The 16,530-nt window shown below is 32.7% G+C and overlaps 1 protein-coding gene across 3 annotated transcripts in view; it reads right to left on the reverse strand.

Moving 5' to 3' along the window:
• Positions 1 to 16,530, reverse strand: part of LOC127708077 (dual 3',5'-cyclic-AMP and -GMP phosphodiesterase 11-like) — a 109,440-nt gene that overhangs the window by 41,502 nt on the left and 51,408 nt on the right. For all 3 annotated transcript variants that reach the window (XM_052212878.1, XM_052212877.1, XM_052212876.1), the window contains 3 exons: positions 12,591 to 12,661; positions 3,414 to 3,477; positions 1,210 to 1,257 (listed from right to left, as the gene is read on the reverse strand). In XM_052212878.1, the coding sequence (XP_052068838.1) occupies positions 1,210 to 1,257; positions 3,414 to 3,477; positions 12,591 to 12,661 (183 nt within the window). The remainder of the gene's footprint in view (positions 1 to 1,209; positions 1,258 to 3,413; positions 3,478 to 12,590; positions 12,662 to 16,530) is intronic.

Below are 16,530 nucleotides of genomic sequence, written 5' to 3' on the forward strand. Positions count from 1 at the left end.
GCATCAAGCTGAATTCAAAATATTACAGCATTCCTATTGATAAAAGCCATGGACATTTTGATCACTTTTTACATCGCGATGACCTTGGGGTCATTCAGATGTATTGCTATCGCCTAGATTTCCATTATGTAAATTAGTTTTGGGTTTGTAACCGATCTATAAACATGATAAATATGCGCACATAAACGAATGCAAAATAACATTCCTTATCGTTTGATATAAATACATCTCTTCAATGAATACTGATAAAAATATTTTTGTTTACAACATAAATTAATAATATGAAAATGTTTTGTAGTTAGATATATATATATATAAGTAAAAAATCATTGATAATATCAATGCAGACGTACCGAAAAATTGTGTTAAAGCATGCGGAAGAATATCTCAGAGAACTTTTTGCGAGGACCGGTAACTCTGTAATTGTTTTTGCGGGAAAATATGAATGCCTACTCGTATCCAATCTTAGAAAAATCGAATTTTTACAGAAAAGTGTCCACCATGTATACTGATTTGTATCACTACAATATAATAGTTATTACGGTGAAGTTGAATTTCCTGTCATTTATTCATCATCCACGCACGAACTTGTCTCAGAAAAAAATATATCTCTGTACATTAACCTCAGTTTCAGGTAAAGAGATATGTTGTTTTTTTCTGAGACAAGTGCTTTTGACCATCCTCAAGAACTTGTGGTCATCCGATGTTCAGTACTTCAGTACTTTGATTTCAGTTGATATTTTCAAATGACAAAGTATTTTTTCAAACATAAAGAGTTGTTCAATGAAAGTGAAAAATAGCTTTCATGGTTTACAACTCAACATAAAGCTAAAGACAAAATATAAAATGATTCATATGTATTAACATTTATTAGTTGTAAGTTTATCAATTGTGTCCAAATGGTTTCAGAGGAGAAGAATATTGAAAAAGTTGATGAAAATATTAGATGCCAAGTGGGGGAAAAGCTAAGAGGTGATTTAAGAAAAACAATTTGAGGGGGATTTATGTAGCGGAGGGCTTACTTATGTAGCTACATACATATATGGTATATGCACAGACTTTTTACAAGTCCCACTCTGAAGGTTGCCTTGTTGGTGGGCCCCTCATTTTCAAAATCCTGGATTCATTTGAAGCTCACATGGTCCAAATGGACAAGACAAGCTAGAGTTGTATATGATAACAACAAGCATAACCAATGTTTATACCTACTTTTGGATCAAATCTTTTATCTTTGTATGCATCTGGTATTTTTAAAGTCTAAAAATAAAAAAAAAGATATCACTGAATAAACTTTAAACTGATGAAAGCATATAACCATTTGTAAAATTCTTCTGATAATAATGCATCAATCTATCCTGAAATTTGCAATAAATGTTTTGTTTTCAGTTGCCAGTGAAATTACATAACAACAGCTTTACATGGCACTGCAAGGGTAAACATTATTTAAAGATAGTACATCTCTCCTTCGTTTCTGGTTCAACATATTTTTTCAACTTTGTTCTGATCAAAATATTTGTTTAATGACATCTGCTCATATACAGAAATAATTCTACCTCCTGCGATTGCAGGTGCTTGTCTTTAATATAATTAATCAGTGTAGTTATATTGATCAATTTCTTCAATTTGTGTCTGTAACATATAAAGGTACATAGCTAAAAGTTCATTTAGATTTTTGTGAATATGCTCCGTTAACAAAAAATCTAATTGAAGTTCTACCAAAATCTTTTTATTGTTAGAGAAGTACATGAACTGCAAATGTAATTTATTTTCTTAGAAACTTACATCCAAAACACAGGACAACTTCCAGACATTTATTTTTCAATGTATATTCATGGGTATACTATATTGACATTCAGAACAATATTTTACTTCTGTGGTAATATTGTTACCTGGCTGCTGTCTCATTAATGTATATTCAAAACATTCAGCCCAGATGTGTGTTCATCAACTTTTTGAAGGATAGTTAGCATACTATAAATAATTTAAAATATCAACTCAAATCTATCACTCTAATACTTGTTAATAAACAGCTGCGCCATGAGCGCATGATACGCCCGTCGCTTTTTCAATAGATATAAACCAGTCACCAAAGTTTCATGAAACTGCTCAAGGCATTGTTGAGTAATTGTCCGAAAACTGGAAAAATACCCCTTTTTTAATGAATAAAACCCCATAACTCAGAAACGTAAAATCTATAATTTATTGAATTCAAAAGGGTGCTCACATCAATAGACATAAACAATTCACCAAAGTTTCATGAAAACTGCTCAAGGCATTTTTAATGTAATTGTCCGAAAACTGGAAAATCTCCCTTTTTTAATGAATAAAACCCCATAACTCGGAAACGTAAATATAATTTATGAAAATCAAAAGGAAGCTCACGTCAATAGATATAAACAATTCACCAAAGTTTCATGCAAATTGGTTAAAGCGTTTATGAGTTATTGTCCGACATATTGACGACGGACAGACAGACAACGGTATACCATAATATGTTCCGTAAACGGGCGTATAAAAACCATCCTGGGAACTATTTTTCAATTTTTTTATTATTTTTAGAAACAGTGACATTGACATTACACTTATTGATCCCAAAAGCAATAGGCTTCTACACCTTCCTTATATCTTCCATCTGTACAAGTTTCATTCCAATCAAGAATGGGAAACTCAAGTTACCATCATGAATTAATTTTTCTCCCCCCAAAAATCTATTTCTATTAACAATGACCTTTACTTTTGACCCCAAAATCAGTAGGCATTGTTCCCTTCCATATATTTTCCACCTGTATCAGTTTCATTCCACTCAAGCATGGGAAACTCAATAAGTTACCATCATGAATTAATTCCCCCCCCCAAAAAAAAAATCTATTTCTATTAACAATGACCTTTGCTTTTAGACCCAAAATCAGTAAGCTATATCTCATCTTTTGTATAAATGTCATTCAAATCAAGCAGGAGAAACTTAAGTTACTATCATGAAACTTTTTTGGCCTCTACATCTAAAAGGCTTCTTCCATTTCATTCAAGGAAGTGATGCTCAGGTTATCATCAGGAAACCATTTGTTACGGTTTTGCCCAAAGTTAGAAAGATCCTTATCCCTTCCTATATCTTTCATCTTTATAAGTTTCATTCAAATCAAGGAAGAGAAACTCAAGTTATCATCAGGAAACCATTTTTCCAAAATTTTCTATCTTACGTAACTGTGACCTTGACCTTTAACTTATTGGCCCCAACATCAAAAGGCTTATTCCTTGTCATTCTAATCAAGCAAGGGATATTGTGAGGGAACCATTGTTACAGACAGAAGTATTGGGCGAATAAAAATAGGACGACAATTCATCAACATTGACAATTTTTGCATGATATGACAATCATTTGATTTTCTAATAAACAAATCAAGGTTAAATGTTACCTGTCCAGTAGCTGCCACATGACCAGATATACCAATATGGATCGGAAAGCGTGGTTCTGCTGGCCTGAAATAAATAAATAAGATCACATACCAAGCATTACTAATATTGATAAGTAAGTGAGGTTATCCATGCTTGGAATAAATAGATCACATGGCTAAATATACAAACATGAACTAAAGAGCATGGTCCTGATGGCCTGAAACAGATAACGTACATCACATTTTGTCCTAAATTAAAATGCTCAGGGTAGTTACTTGATTTATAACATTGATTCTGGTTAAATATGAAATATAGCCGAGATCATCTGGGACTTAAAATAATATCAAATCAAATACCATTTTTCAGCTGATAGATATTTGATGCTATGCTGCAATATCATCATTTGAATTACCACAAGACATGCTGAGAAATGTCTTTAATCTTTAACAATTTAAGTTACATAACTTTTAACAAGAATCTAAAAATCATTTCAGAAGTTGCTTTTCTTAAAAGAATCAAAGTGAATGATTGCATACAAATTTTGGACATAAGACATTCTTAAATTTTTCACAATTAATAAAGTCCAATAGCTCAGGAGGAATGACTATCATCAAAATAAATATGGGTTGTCTTTATGGAACTTAACATTGGGGTATACATTTCATAGCCACCCATTGTAGTAAAATTGAGTTATAGGATGTGCTTGGATGGACAGATCTCATTTAGTGTGATTTTTGTCAAATGGCAGAAGGGATATCACCATAATTTCCTTGAAACTATATTATCTTATCGACATTTCTTTTCATTAAAAAACACATTTTTTGTATTATCTTTAAACTGACAATTATGGGGGAAAATGCTGATTTTCTCGTTTGAATTATTTTACATTTTGTGTCCTTTTATAGCTTACTGTTCAGTATAAGTTTTGCTCATTGTAGAAGGTATAGTGACCTTTACCTGCTTACATCTACATCATTTGATCTCTGGTGGCAATCATACCTCATCTTCTTATTTTTTAATTGGTATATGTTATGCACTGTTTTGTTATTTTTCTATAGAAGGAAGATTTCTCTGTTAATCTTACACCATAGGGAAAAAGTGCTGTGGTACAATAGGAACCATTTAACTCAGCTCAAAACTCAACCAAACTCAACCATCCTGGTCTAGAAACAGTAAAAACGATAAGTTTCTGACTATTTTCCATCACAATGAAGCCTCATTGACAAACAAATTAATAAATGACTTAATGATTTTGCTTATCGGTAATGTATCTTAAACTAACACATTTGAAATCACTATTTGGCAATAAAAGTTAAACTGTACAAATATTCTATAGGTTTTTTTTTCAAAATCAATTCTCTTTAATCAATAAACAGTTTGTCTTCTATATATAATAGAACCATAGTTAATTTGTATTTAATAGGCAGATAATGGGGTTGAGCTGTCTGGTACACTATGATAACTGGTATTTATTGACATGTCCCATAATGTATCAAGCTTGCTGTTGACACTTAAACCAAGGCTATGATAAAACGTGACCTTATCTAAATTTAAACGTAATTGACATACAGATCAAATAATTGACACTATTTTTGTTAAAAAAAATTTGAATTTAAAAACAGTGTAATATATAATCTTATCCTTACAAAAAAAGACTCTAGCAATAAGCTTTTTGATCTTACTTATCAGTCATTTTGTCTGAAGATTGGCAAAATCAATAAAAAAAATCCACTTAACCTAACTTGATTTGTGTATCAGTGTGATATTCAATCAGTGTCAAGATTAGCAAGGACGTTCCACAACAATATTATCACAGAATATAGATGCAGTAAATTCCAAGGATATATCTACCATTTAATAAGATTGTGATTTACAAAAACATTTTCACTGAACAGAAATTTAGCTACAAGTTCCAGACTCCTAAAACAAAATTCAATTTGACTATCATGATCATATCAGACATTACATGGTTGACCATTCTACATCTTACAAATTTTCTTGCAAACAAATTAAAAGATACCATGAGGGCATTCAAAAACAAACAACTCCATGGCCTAAAGGAAAAAGATAAAAAGACAATAATCAGTCAACAAAACAATATCAAAAAACTAATGACTGAGCAACAAAAACTCTGTTAAATACTGGGTGAACTCAGTGATCTAGAAAGGTAAGACTGAGCAACAAAACTCTGTTAAATACTGGGTGAACTCAGTGCTCTGGAAAGGTAAGACTGAGCAACAAAGGTCTGTTGAATACTGAGTGAACTCAGTGCTCTGGAAGACTATGACTGAGAAAAAAAACTCTGTTAAATACTGGGTGAATTCAGTGCTCTAGAAAGGTAAGACTGAGCAACAAAATCTCTGTTAAATACTGGGTGAACTCAGTGCTCTGGAAAGGTAAGACTGAGCAACAAAAACTCTGTAAAATACTGGGTGAACTCAGTGCTCTGGAAAGGTAAGACTGAGCAACAAAATCTCTGTTAAATACTTGGTGAACTCAGTGCTCTGGAAAGGTAAGACTGAGCAACAAAAACTCTGTAAAATACTGGGTGAACTCAGTGCTCTGGAAAGGAAAGACTGAGCAACAAAATCTCTGTTAAATACTTGGTGAACTCAGTGCTCTGGAAAGGTAAGACTGAGCAACAAAGGTCTGTTAAATACTGGGTGAACTCAGTGCTCTGGAAAGGTAAGACTGAGCAACAAAATCTCTGTTAAATACTGGGTGAACTCAGTGCTCTGGAAAGGTAAGACTGAGCAACAAAACCTCTGTTAAATGCTTGGTGAACTCAGTGTTCTGGAAAGGTAAGACTGAGCAACAAAATTTTTTTTAAATACTGGGTGAACTCAGTGCTCTGGAAAGGTAAGACTGAGCAACAAAAACTCTGTAAAATACTGGGTGAACTCAGTGCTCTGGAAAGGAAAGACTGAGCAACAAAATCTCTGTTAAATACTTGGTGAACTCAGTGCTCTGGAAAGGTAAGACTGAGCAACAAAATCTCTGTTAAATACTGGGTGAACTCAGTGCTCTGGAAAGGTAAGACTGAGCAACAAAAACTCTGTTAAATACTGGGTGAACTCAGTGCTCTAGAAAGGTAAGACTGAGCAACAAAATCTCTGTTAAATACTTGGTGAACTCAGTGCTCTGGAAAGGTAAGACTGAGCAACAAAAACTCTGTTAAATACTGGGTGAACTCAGTGCTCTGGAAAGGTAAGACTGAGCAACAAAAACTCTGTTAAATACTGAGTGAACTCAGAGCTCTGGAAAGGTAAGACTGAGCAACAAAACTCTGTTAAATACTGGGTGAACTCAGTGTTCTGGAAAGGTAAGACTGAGCAACAAAAACTTTTTTAAATACTGGGTGGACTCAGTGCTCTGGAAAGGTAAGACTGAGCAACAAAAACTCTGTTAAATACTGGGTGAACTCAGTGCTCTGGAAAGGTAAGACTGAGCAACAAAAACTCTGTAAAATACTGAGTGAACTCAGTGCTCTGGAAAGGTAAGACTGAGCAACACAATCTCTGTTAAATACTGTAAATTCAGAAATTATTGCGTGCATTTATTATTGCGATTTTGTCATTGTAGACTAAAATGCGATTTTAATTTTTGCGATATTGAGAAAAATCCTGTTTAATTCATATAAAAAATTTCAAAATGCGAGTTTAAATTATTGCGATTATAACTCTGTCGCATTTTTCGCAATAATATAAACATCTCAATAATTTCTGAATTTACAGTACTTGGTGAACTCAGTGCTCTGGAAAGGTAAGACTGAGCAACAAAAACTCTGTTAAATACTGGGTGAACTCAGTGCTCTGGAAAGGTAAGACTGAGCAACAAAATCTCTGTTAAATACTTGGTGAACTCAGTGCTCTGGAAAGGTAAGACTGAGCAACAAAAACTCTGTTAAATACTGGGTGAACTCAGTGCTCTAGAAAGGTAAGACTGAGCAACAAAAACTCTGTAAAATACTGAGTGAACTCAGTGCTCTGGAAAGGTAAGACTGAGCAACAAAAACTCTGTTAAATACTGGGTGAACTCAGTGCTCTGGAAAGGTAAGACTGAGCAAAAAAACTCTGTTAAATACTGAGTGAACTCAGAGCTCTGGAAAGGTAAGACTGAGCAACAAAACTCTGTTAAATACTGGGTGAACTCAGTGTTCTGGAAAGGTAAGACTGAGCAACAAAAACTTTTTTAAATACTGGGTGAACTCAGTGCTCTGGAAAGGTAAGACTGAGCAACAAAAACTCTGTTAAATACTGGGTGAACTCAGTGCTCTGGAAAGGTAAGACTGAGCAACAAAAACTCTGCAAAATACTGGGTGAACTCAGTGCTCTGGAAAGGTAAGACTGAGCAACAAAATCTCTGTTAAATACTTGGTGAACTCAGTGCTCTGGAAAGGTAAGACTGAGCAACAAAAACTCTGTTAAATACTGGGTGAACTCAGTGCTCTGGAAAGGTAAGACTGAGCAACAAAATCTCTGTTAAATACTTGGTGAACTCAGTGCTCTGGAAAGGTAAGACTGAGCAACAAAAACTCTGTTAAATACTGGGTGAACTCAGTGCTCTGGAAAGGTAAGACTGAGCAACAAAAACTCTGTTAAATACTGAGTGAACTCAGAGCTCTGGAAAGGTAAGACTGAGCAACAAAATATCTGTTAAATACTGGGTGAACTCAGTGCTCTGGAAAGGTAAGACTGAGCAACAAAAACTCTGTTAAATACTGGGTGAACTCAGTGCTCTAGAAAGGTAAGACTGAGCAACAAAATCTCTGTTAAATACTTGGTGAACTCAGTGTTCTGGAAAGGTAAGACTGAGCAACAAAAACTTTTTTATACACTGGGTGAACTCAGTGCTCTGGAAAGGTAAGACTGAGCAACAAAAACTCTGTTAAATACTGGGTGAACTCAGTGTTCTAGAAAGGTAAGACTTGGCAACAAAAACTCTATTAAATACTGGGTGAACTCAGTGCTCTAGAAAGGTAAGACTGAGCAACAAAATCTCTGTTAAATACTGGGTGAACTCAGAGCTCTGGAAAAGTAAGACTGAGCAACAAAATCTCTGTTAAATACTGGGTGAACTCAGTGCTCTGGAAAGGTAAATGATGTTCAGGACTCAATGTTTGCTGATACGTAATATTCAGTGAAAAGTCATGAATATGAAGACAGGATTGTGAAAATAACAAATGGAACATGCCCATGATCCCCTGTGACATTGTATAATATGTAGAATACTGCTCAGATGTTTCTTTATACAAAAGGAAAGTCCACCATGGAAAAATTGAAGTCCCATTATGATGATAAGTAATCCTTTTGTGATTGTTACCATAGCTGTTTAAATTATTGCGATTATAACTCTGTCGCATTTTTCGCAATAATATAAACATCGCAATAATTTCTGAATTTACAGTACTTGGTGAACTCAGTGCTCTGGAAAGGTAAGACTGAGCAACAAAAACTCTGTTAAATACTGGGTGAACTCAGTGCTCTGGAAAGGTAAGACTGAGCAACAAAAACTCTGTTAAATACTGAGTGAACTCAGAGCTCTGGAAAGGTAAGACTGAGCAACAAAACTCTGTTAAATACTGGGTGAACTCAGAGCTCTGGAAAAGTAAGACTGAGCAACAAAATCTCTGTTAAATACTGGGTGAACTCAGTGCTCTGGAAAGGTAAATGATGTTCAGGACTCAATGTTTGCTGATACGTAATATTCAGTGAAAAGTCATGAATATGAAGACAGGATTGTGAAAATAACAAATGGAACATGCCCATGATCCCCTGTGACATTGTATAATATGTAGAATACTGCTCAGATGTTTCTTTATACAAAAGGAAAGTCCACCATGGAAAAATTGAAGTCCCATTATGATGATAAGTAATCCTTTTGTGATTGTTACCATAGCTGTTTTTTCAGGACTAAGCATGCCCTAACAAGTTCCATTAAGTATAAATCTAAAAAACCAAAAACTCATAAAAACCACTGGATAAGAAGTTACAAAATCCAAGATAATATACAGAAAGGTCCAAAAAACATAAAAAAATCAATAATACTTAAACTGCATAAAACATCATTGGACAGTAACAAAAGGATGACTTGATGGATGGTTGGCTGTTTAATGTCCAGTGGCTAGTCAAATGCATAAAAGAAAAAATGGGAAAAATGTCATTCAAGGGCAATAACTCATATAAGGGGTCAATCGACGATTTTTCAGCAATTTATTTGTAGATCTTCCTTGTTGATAATTTTTACTGATTTAAGATTTTCTCTATTTTCTAGATTCTGCAAAAAATGCATTAATGGGTAAAAATCATCCTTAATGGGCAATGAAAAGGGATCTTTTTGTAATTTTTTATCATTTGACTTATTTAGAGATCTTATTTTGCTGAACTTTATGAATATTTTAAAATCATCTCTATCTACTATAGTTCTGAATAAAATTGCCAAAATTTGGTAAAATCCTCATTCAGGACAAAAACTCCTGTAAGGGGTCAATTGACTATATCAACTACTTATTTGTAGATCTTATTGTTATGGTCATTTCTACTTTTTAAATTTTCTATGATAATAACAAATAAAATGCTCCGCTGGGTGCAGCTTGATACAACAGCAGAGGTTGAACCCTGAACAGTTGGGGCAAGTATGGACACAACATTCAAGCTTGATCCAGCACTGAATTTGGATTGTGATTAAATATTTGACACAGCATAGGTTTCTGACACAGAATGAATGTGGTAAAGAACTTAAAAAATTTTAATTTACCTTTTCAAACCATATCATTATAATTTGCTTCTATATATAAATCAGAAATAACCAATTTAAAACGAAAAATGTCATTCAAGGGCAATAACTCATATAAGGGGTCAATTGACGATTTTTCAGCAATTTATTTGTAGATCTTCCTTGTTGATCATTTTTACTGATTTAAGATTTTCTCTATTTTCTAGATTCTGTCTATAGACTTAAATAGGAAAACTAAACATTGACCAATGAACCATGAAAATAAGGTCAATGTCAGATGAAGCATGCCAGACAGACATGTACACATTACAATCAATCTATGCTTTAAATATAGCTGACCTATTGCTTATAGTATCTAAGAAACAAACTTAACATTGACCAATGAACCATGAAAATGAGGTCAAGGTCAGATGATATCTGCCAGACAGACATATACACCTTACAATCATTCCATACAACAAATATAGTTGACCTATTGTTTATAGTTTAAGAAAAACAGACCAAAACACAAAAACTAAACACTAAGCAATGAACCGTGAAAATGAGGTCACGGTCAAATAAAACTTGCCAGACTGACATGTACATTGTAAAATATTTCCATACACCAAATATAGTTGACCTATTGCATATAGTATTAGAAAAAAAGACCAAAATACAAAAACTTAACTTTAACCACTGAACCATGAAAATGAGGTCAAGGTCAGATGACACCTGCCAGTTGGACATGTACACCTTACAATCATTCCATACACCAAATATAGAAGACCTATTGCTTATAGTATCTGATATATGGACTTGACCACGAAAACTTAACCTTGTTCACTGATCCATGAAATGAGGTCGAGGTCAGATGAAAACTGTCTGACGGGCATGAGGAACTTGCAAGGTACACACATATTAAATATAGTTATCCTATTACTCATAATAAGAGAGAAATTAACATTACAAAAAATCAGAACTTTTTTTTCAAGTAGTCACTGAACCATGAAAATGAGGTCAAGGACAATGGATATATGACAGACGGAAACTTCTTAACATGAGGCATCTATATACAAAGTATGAAGCATCCAGGTCTTCCACCTTGGAAAATATAAAGCATTTAAGAAGTTAGCCACCGCCGCCGCCGGATCACTATCCCTGTCGAGCTTTCTGCGACAAAAATCGCAGGCTCGACAAAAATGAACATTTCAAAGGCAATAACTCAAAATTGGTTGTCTGATTTTCTGATTATCTGAAAATTCCATAGGAGATATAATTTGATGATTATTTTTTTTCATGTCAGTTTTTCTGGCCAAGTGAGCTAAACACAAGGATCATAACTAAGAAAATTTCATGATTTTATCCTAGCTTTACTTGAGCTCTGCAAGAGAATTTTTTTAATTTAAATATTCATCAATATATGGATAGCTACTCTAAAAATTTAAAAGAATGAATTATTGAAAAAATGTATTAAGCAAAACTATATTTATGATCCGGTAATACAATTGAAAAGCTGTAACAGTTACATTTATTACCATATAAAATTTCATTTTTTTCTGATAGAATTTCTGATTTAGAATTTTTTAGAGAAAACATCAAACATTTGTATTGTACACAGGCCAATAATTCAATACATTATATGTAATATTGTTTATATCCCTCTGGTAACATCAATCATTGAAACCTATTCTGTTTCATTATTACTAAGAACTCAATCAATATATTTGTTACAAAATATATAAAAATGGGTACAATCAACCAAGAGTTAAAAAAATCCATTAACCCAGTTGTATATCATTGTGAAATCAGGACAAAAAAACTAATCTGACTTAATGATACAAGTCAGGAATGAATGGTGGAATATTTCATTCTATCTCAAAGACATGTTGCATTCAAGATAACATGAATGATTCTTGGCAAAAATAAAACAGGAAAAAAACAAAAAAATGCATACAAAAATGTATTTATTTCAGTGCTTTTTGTATACAGTGATATTCAAGATCCTGTACATCAATGTTGAAGTCAAACTTTATGTTTATACTAGTCTGATAAATAGATGTTTGATTTTCGAACTTTTTATGAAATAGAAAGTAAACCATTGGAACAGTATGGTAAGAATATTTCCAGTTATACCACACCACACTGTTTTACACTAACAAATCAATCTTTCTCTAGCAAAAGGCTAAATGTTTTTTTCAGATGGTCCATTTGAAGAAAGGAATTCAAACTGCAACTTTTCTTTGATTGACAGATTTTATCCATACTTGATGGTATATGTATATAATTATGCTACACTTACACCAAGATGTTATTAAATCAATATCATTTGGATATCCTGCATTTAGAATGCTTACCATGAAATAAGATCAAATTGCTGAAAGATCCCCTCCTAAATTATTGAAATCTATCTATTCGCATTAATCATAATATCTTTGTGTAAATTAGACAACACTCTCATGGTTGTATCTAATACAGCTACTTACCATTCTCTGTTGAAGGTATCACTATTGTCAAAGTCTGTATGTTCCAAATCAAACACTTGACAAAAACTACCCTGGAAAGGAATGAAAAGTTCTGTATTATTGACAACCTTATTCTATGGTTATAAATGAACTTAAAACTTTTTTCTATGTTAAATCACAAATCATTAAGATGATAAAATAATTGTACACCACACACTGCTACAGACTAGGAAAGACACATCCTTTCAAGAAATAGTTCTGAAGGTAATTCAGATTACAATGAGCTTCTACTTAAAATGAGTGGAACATTTGATAAAAAAGATGTATGAAAAAACCCATCTACCGTGGATTTGTGGGATACCAATTTGGGTGATTTAGTGGGTACAGTTAAACCATTAACTTAAATCATCAAGAAAGTACAAATTTTCTATTGACTTTTGTGTAGACTTTGGCATAACCCTGAAATCAAATTACCACAAAAAAAAAAGCGTTTTTCTAAATCCACGAAAAATGAATGATTCTACAGTATATGACAGAAGAATGATCAAGGTTAACGCTGAAGTATTTACCAAATAATTTTGTATTTTCTTCATTTTCTCTAAAAATAATGGGTATTATATCAAATAAAGATGAGATGGTAATGTTTAAAACCATTACCTCATCCTATTATGTACAATCAGATAGAAAAAACAACTAAATTTATAGGAAATATGTTCCATCAACCATACTAAGTGTATCTTTTAATGAGATATCTTATTTAAAATTCAAAGAACTCAAACAAATAGACTTAATAAGTGAACATTCATATTTCAAGACAATAAAATGTTTATTTTCATTAGTAATGAAATGCTACCATGAAGTTGCTTTTCTTGGAAGGGTTTTCTAGTATAAGCTATTTTGTTTCATGTGCATTAAAACTTTTCCAAGCCTTCTTTTATTTTACCATATATTACAAGTGAGGTTTTATTGCATATAATGAAAAGTTTAAACATATAGTACAGAGTTTAAACATGTCATACAAAGTTGATACATGTAGTACAGAGTTTATTATGTAACATTTACCAGGAATTCAACATCTGTCCTTGTAAATTACATTGTGCAATTTTATAATTTATGAAAATTGACATTTCATCCAATTAAAATTGTTTAAAAAATGAAGTTCCGATGATAGAACACAAACTGTTCCATTCAAATCATACATATTACATGTAAAAGAGCAAATTTATTATCTTAAATGTTCCAATGCTTGAATGATTTTGATGAGATATACTGAAAAAAATATATGCTGACATTGAATCACCTTAAACTTTACTGATGCAGAATGCAGAAATGAGAAATGAAACTAACTGCCAAAAATACCACAAAAACTTTAGATATATATTCTTAAATCCATTTTCAAATAAAAAATATGAACCAGAACATATACAACTAATTAATACATGATATCTTTGCCAAATATTCAAGCTAACACTTTTCTTGCATCAACTGAATAAGCAAATTTATGAGTTCAGAAAAATCGATAAGGTTGAGCTGTAATTAGTATGGTGTCAGCTGCTGAAACCCTATATTTGTAAGGTCTTTCTTTTACTGTTACTGCATAATTCTTGAAAACTTCCAAATTTTACCCCTCTAGGCCCCCAACCCACCTTAAAAAAAGTTTGTCATAACATGCCAAATAAAAAATCTGGATGCACACTATCGTGTCAACTACGATTTGCAATTATTGCTTAAATAAAGCCAAATATGAAAACTTGCAACAGATTTTTATGTGATTTGACAAAAGAGAAGAAATCAGTTAATGAGAGAATATAATTAAGTTAAGTTATGTCTGAGAGGCAAAATAGTCATCTAGATAAAGAAACAGAGTGCATTGCCATCAACTACACTTCTATTGTCATTTGTTTGCATTCAAACTTTCCTTCAATATGAATTAAATGATTTAACTGTTTTTGATAGTTATACAAACAGAACATAACAGGCGAGTGCCTATCAATGTCTGAAATTTAATGCTGATAATTAACTTTATTTGGAGATATCTAAAATATTTTTGTCATAAAAGAGGTTTAGATTTCTCTGTGTTTACCTATCAGACACTGACAGTCAACCATTGTACTTAAAAACCATATGTCAGGGTTACACTAAACAATTCCTAATCATCATTATGCCTATTTTAGATAAGCTCAGTGTTCTTCAGCATAAAGAGCATAACAAGCATCTATGATAACAGAGTAAATGGGAAATTGGAAGTCAAGTACGAAGCCAGCAAAGCATTATAACATTTAAATTCACATGAAATCAGGAAGCATTTCAGATGTTTTCCAATGGATAAAATATCAGAAAAGGAAGAATCCTTTCAAACTGTAGCTAAAATTATCTTTTAATGATTTCTAGTGTATTTTGAAAAATATGTCCTTATTATACAATCTCGCTATATGTCCTTATTATCCAATCTAGCTTTAACTTCCTTATTTTCTAACTATTTCTCAAAATCATTACAAATTGATACTTAATCCAAAGTTAAGTACATTTTTTACATGAATGGCCAACAAATTGAATGAATCCAAAATAATGCACACATGAAATGAAAGCTTTATTAAACTAGTATTACAATATAAATGCATGACACCAAGTTCACTGCCCAGGACACACTTCTGGAATAACCTTCTTTAGGTACCTTTAAGATCAAAAGTATGTTGAACCAAGTAGATAAAATATTGAAGACTAGCAAATAAATCGTGGTCAGATTCCCCTCAAGGAGTTTTAGTAAAAATCTATTATATATATTATCCAATGAGTATTTGAGTAATTTGGTCAATTGTCTCTTTGATGTATACACCTCACAAAATTCATAAGAAAATTTAAAACCAGTCATTTAAATCATGGCATTACTAAAGCCTTGGTAACAGGATGGATAGATAAAAAACAGTAAAAACAGATCACCTTATACACGGACAAAATAAGGTGTCAGTCCAATATCCTGAAATTAAATATTATATTGCTATTTTAATACTGGGATGATTAACAATAAAGAATATTATTATGAGTTATATATGATTCACTAAGACCTTCATGGGAAAATAGAATTTATATTGTACAATAAAATGGTATAAGACTTAGTATACTGTTCAATGTACTGTGAAAGAAGTGAGAATAGTGCATCTACAAAAAAGATTATTATGAAGAGGAGACTGTATGCTCTGTTAACTGTGCAGTTATGATGATTGGTTTCACAATATTAGTGGCTAATAGGAAAATGCTGGCAAATTTTTATTATATGTAATATTTGAAAAAGACCCTACAAATGCATGGATTGAGATTTTGTGTGAAGCCCACAAGATATGACAACCTTAACCCTATTTTTATAGACAAGAGTTAATTAATCTGTAGTCATGCATTAGTCAACTGATCCTGGACTTATATACTGTTGCAGAGTTCCCACATTGTTCTACATGTCTAAATAAAAATGAAATGTGAGCTCTTGCATACCCTGCAAAAAGTATTTGGTTAACAGGAAGTTAATATGGGATGATCTGAAAATGAACCACCACGGGGGGTCTCAACATGGGATTTTGGGTACAGTTGTGCAGCTGGGATTTAAAAAACACCCCCCATTCATATATTGAATAATTGTGAAATCCGTACCTATACATATATATCACAGAGAAATCATAACCCATTCAGTGAAGATCGTTGCACAACAAACTGAAAAATTATGACCCATTGATATATTTCCTCGGTAAAATTGCACCCCATTGATATATTTGACGCATCAAAAAAGGAACCCATTCCAGCGGCACATATGTATATACCTTCATATAGGAAGAGACCCCCCTGTGTGCACCACAAAGTAAAGCATGCTCAATTGAAGCTTGATACCAAATTCAGGATGCTGTGATAAGTAACTTCTGCCAAATATGTGAAGAAAATTTCATGGTTCAGACAGACGGACAGACCGGTGTAA

This window comes from Mytilus californianus, unplaced genomic scaffold, assembly GCF_021869535.1.
Source record: "Mytilus californianus isolate M0D057914Y unplaced genomic scaffold, xbMytCali1.0.p SCAF_7, whole genome shotgun sequence".
NCBI classification, from domain to species: domain Eukaryota; kingdom Metazoa; phylum Mollusca; class Bivalvia; order Mytilida; family Mytilidae; genus Mytilus; species Mytilus californianus.